We start from the raw sequence: 7500 nt of genomic DNA, 5'->3' as shown, positions 1-7500 counted from the left end.
TCTCCTCTTCTCCTCCCATCCCTCTCTCCTCTCCTCTTCTCCTCTCTCCTCTCCTCTTCTCCTCCCTCTCTCCTCTTCTCTTCTCCTCCTCCCATCCCTCTCTCCTCTTCTCCCCCCATCCCTCTCTCCTCCCATCCCTCTCTCCTCTTCTCCTCCCATCCCTCTCTCCTCTCCTCTTCTCCTCTCTCCTCTCCTCTTCTCCTCCCTCTCTCCTCTTCTCTTCTCCTCCTCCCATCCCTCTCTCCTCTTCTCCTCTCCTCCTCCCATCCCTCTCTCCTCTCCTCTTCTCCTCCCTCTCTCCTCTCCTCCAGATCGTGGCGTCAGACGGTGTGCAGGAGAGTGCTCCAGTAACGGTCACCATCACGGTGTTGGACGCCAACGACAACACACCCGTCTTCCCCCAGGTGTCCTACAGTGTCCAGGTCTACACCGACATATCGCCGGGGGAAACCATCCTACAGGTCATTAATACCTCATTGATAAATCACATATCAATACCTAATCAGTACCCCTGTATAGTTCCATCATCCTAATCAGTACCCCTGTATAGTTCCATCATCCTAATCAGTACCCCTGTATAGTTCCATCATCCTAATCAGTACCCCTGTATAGTTCCATCATCCTAATCAGTACCCCTGTATAGTTCCATCATCCTAATCAGTACCCCTGTATAGTTCCATCATCCTAATCAGTACCCCTGTATAGTTCCATCATCCTAATCAGTACCCCTGTATAGTCCCATCATCCTAATCAGTACCCCTGTATAGTTCCATCATGTACTGATACCACAGTAAACAAAGCTCCCAGTAATCTAATAACTGCCTTAGCGTCCAGCTACAGTCCTGGTTGTAATCAGTCCTCATCAGACACAAACAAGCTAGGGTTTAACCCTGACCCTAACCCTGTCCCTGGGGCTGGGGAGACAGTGGTGATGTAGCGCCCTTACATGCTGAGTCGGCGCTCTTCACACTCCTGGTGGTGTAATGCATCTTTACATCATGGAAAGACGTAAACATGCACACATGTAACCCCTTGACTGACGTCCGTGAGCAATAAACCATGTTTACTTGCCCAGTCAGTCAGGGTCAAATACGCCTCTGAAGTAGATTTAAGTTGACAGGTTCTGTGATATTGTGGAAGAATCCAATGCATATTTCATTTCTCAATTGAATTCCTGTCGTGTTAAAGTGTCAAAAAACTTCCCAGAGTGCCATCAGTTTCACCTCTCTCATCCAGTGCCATCAGTTTCACCTCTCTCATCCTGAGTTCATCTCCAGTGAAGGTTTAATATAGACTGTTGTCATCCTCTATCAGCTCAATCATTACTTATCCACAGGGGTGAAGCCATCATTTCACAAGTGAGAGGGACAGGTTGTTCAGGAGTAAGACGATTTTTAATTATTTATCTAAAGATTATTTTCCATTTGACTTTCACAAACATAAATCAATAGAATATTTCAAATAAATATATCAGTTATTGTTTGAATCATAGGGATTTCAGTGCCAAAACAAAATTCCACTGCCTTTCCAATAAAATGATTACCACAAACTGATTCATTAGAAATAAAACAGCTTGGTTTCCATCGGCTGTAGCTTATTATATTAGTCTCACTCACTGTCTTTCTTAATTTTTGCACAAGAAAACAATATCCTGTAACAGTTAAAAACTTTAGGTTTTCAGTTTCATACACAACACACCCCTCGTCATGACCGTCATGGCTGCCTGCTCCCTGGCCTTCCTAGTAGGAAGTCCGACCTCCGCATTAGAATCTAACACAGCAGAAGTGCGCGAACCCACAGAACCATCTCCAGCCTGTATATTGTGGCACACTGTGGTTCATATAAGAAGGACATGGACACACCGAGCACACTTGCACGCACGCACACACACACACACACACACACACACACACACACACACACACACACACACACACACACACATAGCTGAGCGCCATTCTCCCTGTGCGTCTCTGTCCCCAGCTGTCCGCCGAGGACGCCGACGAGGGGCCGAACGGCCAGGTGACCTATCGGATCCTGGCAGGGGGCCAGGGTCACTTCCTGATTGACGGCAAGTCCGGGGTCATCACCGTGATGCCGGGGGTCAACCTGACGGTGGGCCGGTCCTACGCCCTGACGGTGGAGGCGGTGGACGATGCACCCGAGGCCCAGAGGAGGTGGGGGGGGGGGGGGGGGTTGGTGGACGATGCACCCGAGGCCCAGAGGAGGTGGGGGGGGGGGAGGGTTTGAGAGTGTAGCAAGTTTGAGGGTTAGAACTATGACTATGACCAGTATAATTTATGATCCTTCATATCTGGTTATCACAGATATGAAGGAAAATGGATTTATCCCTCTTGGTGCTTGATTTTTTATTTATTTAAAAAAAACAATATTTTGACATCTAAATTTCAAAAGAGTGTGGCCTTAAAGTGGTTAGAGATAGAGACTCACTGTAAATGAGACAAATGTTGAGAATCACCCAAAGTTTATTTTGGGTCTAAATGTATCCAACTAATTTGCATATTATGATGTCATAGGGTGGCGGCCATCTTGAATTATGCAATTTTTTAAGGAAATATGGGATATTTTGAATCAATTTGAACTTATTTCACCAGATTTCCCCACCTCTGTCCATTTGTTATGTTATCCAAATGAACAGGAAAACAGTAAATGGTAAACCAACAGTAGTAAACAAACTAATTACTCACGTGAACAGAGAGCATGTGAGGGGAAACAGCAGTGAATAGAACAGGCATGTGGTCAGAAATACAGGCGTTATCACATATTTCATTAACACAGACAGTAAGGCGATAACACCAGGTTCAGCGCGTGGCCTTTATTATGCGTCGGTCCCGAGACCCACTGAGTGAGGCTGAAGGAATCAGTCAGAGCCAGGAAGTCTTTGGCCAGAGGACTGGATTCACAGCAGACATGGTTGTTCATATCACCCGAAATCATAACGTGATCATAATCCAGACAGAAAACTCTCAAACTCCTGGATAAAATCCTTGTTGTATTTAGGTGGGCGATATACAACCGCACACAGCAGAGGGGGAGACGCGTTTAGTTCAAAGAGTTGCAGCTCAAAGAGGGGTGTGAGGAATCTCTCTCCACACCAGCCCCTCGTGCTCTCCCTCGTGCTCCTCAGGCCGTCGTCTGCCTCAGAAATACCCCTCAAACATGTCCTCTCTTCATCTGGACCCTCGTGGTGCACAGGGGGAGGAAACAAGCTGCTTTTTCACAGTAATTGAAGAGATTCAGTCCCCGGCTGCCAGCGCTGTGCCTGCTGTACGGCTGAGACTGGAGCTGTTGGCTGGCTGGGGGGGTTTCCGATTGGCTGGCCGGTTGATCATCCGTCTTGTTTGCAAAATGGTTCAATACGTCTACAACAGACAGGCCTGGATCCTGATTTAACACCAGCAGGGAGTGGGTGGGGTCTGGGGGGGGGGGTGTCACGCTGCGTTCCACCGCAAACAAAGAAGAAGAGGAAGGGGAAGTCTTTGGTTGTCGGGACTCAAGGAAGCAGCCGAGTCACACAGATGATCAGAGAAGTGAATGACCTGCCAGGGACTGAGGGCCAGCGGGACTCTGGGATACTAGCCTGAGGAGAGGAGAGAGGAGGAGAGGAGGAGGAGGGGGGAGGAGGAGGAGAGGGGAGAAGACGGGAGAGGAGGGGAGAGGAGAGGGGATAGGAGGAGGGGAGAGGAAGAGAGGGGAGTGGAGAGGAGAGGAGGGGAGGTGAAAGAAGGGGAGGAGAGGAGGAGGGGAGAGGAGGAGGAGGGGAGGGGAGAGAGAGGAGAGGGGAGAGAAGGAGGGGAGAGGAGAGGAGGGGATAGGAGAGGAGAAGGGGAGAGGAGGGGAGTTGATATGAGATGAGAGGAGGAGAGAGGAGGGGATAGGAGAGGAGAGTAGGAGGGGAGAGGAGGGGAGGTGAGGTGAGATGAGAGGAGGAGAGAGGAGGGGATAGGAGAGGAAAGGAGGGGAGAGGAGGGGAGTTGATATGAGATGAGAGGAGGAGAGAGGAGGGGATAGGAGAGGAGGGGAGGGGATAGGAGAGGAGAGGAGAGAGGAGGGGAGGGGATAGGAGAGGAGAGGAGGAAGGGAGAGGAGAGGAGATCGCAGAAGACAGCAGGTGTGTAATGATTGCAATTATCAGATAGGCCAGGGGGATCTCACGCATGAACAATAGAGAGAAAATAAAGTAAATAGAAATTCATTGTCTGAGTAAAACGATTTATGAGGGGGAAGGACAGCAGAAGGACAGTAAAAAAGAGAGGGAGAGAATGGAGAGGAAGAACGTTAGAGCCAGGTGACAGCGCTCAGGCGTGATGTACCTACGGGCTGAGGGGGACACATACCATCATAGAGACGCACTCACTTTAATCCCTGTGAGGTTTTTGACTGAATGTGTCACTACACACGTGTCACTACTCTCACAGCGGCGATCATCAAGTTAGCGATCATCTCATGACCGTGTTTTTCAGGGTCAGCCTTGGTCACCTCTAACCCCCCCTTCATCCCTGCGTCTCTCCGTCCCTTTCTCCTCCCTCCCCCCCCCACCCCCCCCCCACCCCCCTCTAAACCCCCCTTCATCCCTGCGTCTCTCCGTCCCTTTCCTCCTCCCCTCCCCCCCCCCCTCCCCCCCCCCCCCCCCCCCCCCCCCCCCCCTCTAACCCCCCCTTCATCCCTGCGTCTCTCCGTCCCTTTGTCCTCCCTCCCTCCCTCCCCCCCCCCCCCCCCTCCTCCCCCCAGGAGCTCCATCACCACGGTGTACATCGAGGTGTTGCCCCCCAACAACCAGAGTCCCCCGCGCTTCCCTCGATCCCTCTACGCCCTGGAGGTCAGCGAGGCCATGAGGGCCGGAGCCACCCTGCTCAGCCTGCAGGTACGGCCACGCCCGCCGCCACGCCCGCCGCCACACAGCTACACACAGCTACACATAGCTAAGCACGCACAGCTACACACGCCGACACACACAGCTAATTAAATGTAGCCTAGGTTATAGGCTAATAAGCCGAGGAAAATGACTAGAGGCCTAATTGTAGGCCTATAGCCTACTCAAGTTTCAACAGTGCTTAAACCATGGGTAAGTAGGGTATTGTAGTGGAATTATTATTATTATAATTTTTTAATGTGTTTAAATTGTTTATTATTGTTATATCAGAGATAAGGACTTTGATTATAGCCTATCTTAGGCCTACACTAGACTACTCTGTTGTGCTGATAACTGAACGGCATGGATCAAACATTTGATCAGTTGTGTTTCAGTTGTTAAAATATACTTTCATAATTATTTAATATTTCAAAATCGTCGGATATTATATAGGCTAGTGAGAGGCTGAGCATTATATAGAATATAGAATTATATCATCTGCATAAAGTAATATGTCCAATTTGTTACTACCATCATAATTTAGACCCAGTCCTAAGTGTTTTATTTCCTTAGCTAAATTGTTAATAAATATAGCAAACAGAGTGGGAGAGAGACAGTCCCCCTGCTGACCCCTGATGACCCCTGATGGAGTAGGGAACCATCCATCCATTCATTAACCTTAAGTGTGTGTGTGTGTGTGTGTGTGTGTGTGTATGTGTGTTTGTGTGTGTGTGTGCGTGCGTGCGTGCGTGTGTGTGCGTGCGTGCGTGTGGGAGCACGCGTGTGTTTATGTGTTCCCTCAGGCGACTGACCGTGAGAGGGATCCCATCACCTACAGCATCCTGAGCGGGGATCCTCAGGGAACCTTCCAGATCACCCAGCCGTACGTAGCGTCACCCCTGCTCTCAACATGCGGAACAAACCCTGTGTGATGAGTACACCAGCCTGAGGCTGAAAAGCACTAATATGGCTCCCTGGATCTTAGCGAGGTCCTCTTTGGTCTAGCAGCACAGTAGGTGTTTGGGTTCTCATGCGACAGGTTGGTGGTTCGATCCCCACCTAAACCTACCCGCTACTGTTAGCCTCAACACAGCTAACACAGCGCATATGTGTCCATCTGAACCTGACATGAGATGTACAACAAGATGATTATAGAATGTATTATTCTCTCTCTCTCTCTCTCTCTATATATATATATATATATATATATATATATATATATACATATATGTATCCATCCATCCATCGTCATCCGCTTATCCGGGGTCGGGTCGCAGAGGCAGCAGTTCTAGCAGGGGGCCCCAGACATCCCTTTCCCTGGCAGCATCAACCAGCTCTGCCTGGGGAATCTTTAGCCGCTCACAGGCCAGTAGTCCCGCCACCTGGTCCTGGGTCTACCCCACGGCCTCCTCCCAGCCGGACACACCAGGAACACCAGGAGGCATCCTCACTAGATGCCCGAACCACCTAATCTGGCTCCTTTCGACGCAAAGGAGCAGCGGCTCTACGCCGAGTCTCTCCCGGATGACTGAACTTCTCACCCGATCTGTCAGGGAGACCCCAGCCACCCTCCGGAGAAAACTATTTTTTTTCCGCTTGTATCCGTGATCTCGTTCTTTCGGTCATGACCCATCCTTCATGACCATAGGTGAGGGTGGGGACGATGATAGACCGGTAGATCGAGACCTTTGCCTTTTGGCTCAGCTTTCTTTTCGTCACAACAGTGCGGTAAAGTGACTGCAGAACCGCACCAGCTGCTCCGATTATCCGGCCAAACTCCCTCTCCATGGTTTCCTCACTCGTGAACAAGACCCCCAGATACTTGAACTCCTTCACTTGGAGTAAGGACTAATTTCCTACTCGGAGCGGACAGACCACCGGTTTCCTGCTTAGAACCATCGCCTCAGATTTAGAAGTACCGATTCTCATCCCAGCTGCTTCACACTCGGTTGCGAACCGATCCAGAGAGTGCTGGAGGTTGCAGGCCGATGATGCCATCAAGACCACATCATCTGCAAACAAGAGCGATGCGATCCTCAGTTCACCGAACTGCAAACCCACCTCCCCACGGCTACGCCTCAATATCCTGTCCATGAAAATCACAAACAGGATTGGTGACAAAGCGCAGCCCTGGCGGAGGCCAACTCCCACCGGAATGCAAACGGACTTACTGCTGAGATCACGGACACAGCTCTCGCTCTGGGTGTACAGGGATTGGATGGCCCTAAGTAGGAACCCCCTCACCCCATACTCCCGCATAACCCTCCACAAGACCTCTCGAGGGACCCGGTCTTAAGCCATCTCCAAATCCACAAAGCACATTTAGACAGGTTGGGCAAACTCCCAAGCCCCCTCCAAGATCCTTGCGAGAGTGAAGAGCTGGTCGGTGGTTCCATGACCAGGACGGAATCCACATTGTTCCTCTTCAATCTGAGGTTCGACTATCGGCCGGACCCTCCTTTTTAGCACCTTAGAGTACACTTTTCCTGGGAGGCTGAGTAATGTGATGCCTCTGTAGTTGGCACACACTCTCTGGTCCCCTTTTTTGAATATTGGGACCACCACCCCAGTCTGCCACTCCTTTGGCACTGACCCGGACTTCCATGCAATGTTAAAGAGGCGTGTCA

At 50.3% G+C, this 7500-nt stretch overlaps 1 protein-coding gene across 1 annotated transcript in view; it reads left to right on the top strand.

Moving 5' to 3' along the window:
• The window catches only part of LOC311326938 (protocadherin-15-like), a gene marked incomplete at both ends in the record, with an annotated part of 148762 nt that overhangs the window by 93077 nt on the left and 48185 nt on the right, over nucleotides 1-7500 (top strand). The window contains 4 exons of the mRNA XM_084459917.1: nucleotides 312-461; nucleotides 1984-2177; nucleotides 4753-4885; nucleotides 5677-5756. Of these exons, the coding sequence (XP_084316043.1) occupies nucleotides 312-461; nucleotides 1984-2177; nucleotides 4753-4885; nucleotides 5677-5756 (557 nt within the window). The remainder of the gene's footprint in view (nucleotides 1-311; nucleotides 462-1983; nucleotides 2178-4752; nucleotides 4886-5676; nucleotides 5757-7500) is intronic.

The sequence above is a fragment of the Borostomias antarcticus genome, assembly GCF_949987555.1.
Source record: "Borostomias antarcticus genome assembly, chromosome: 29".
NCBI classification, from domain to species: Eukaryota; Metazoa; Chordata; class Actinopteri; order Stomiiformes; family Stomiidae; genus Borostomias; species Borostomias antarcticus.
The sequence above is the reverse complement of the archived record's forward strand: the minus strand, read 5'-3'. Positions and strand labels throughout refer to the sequence as shown.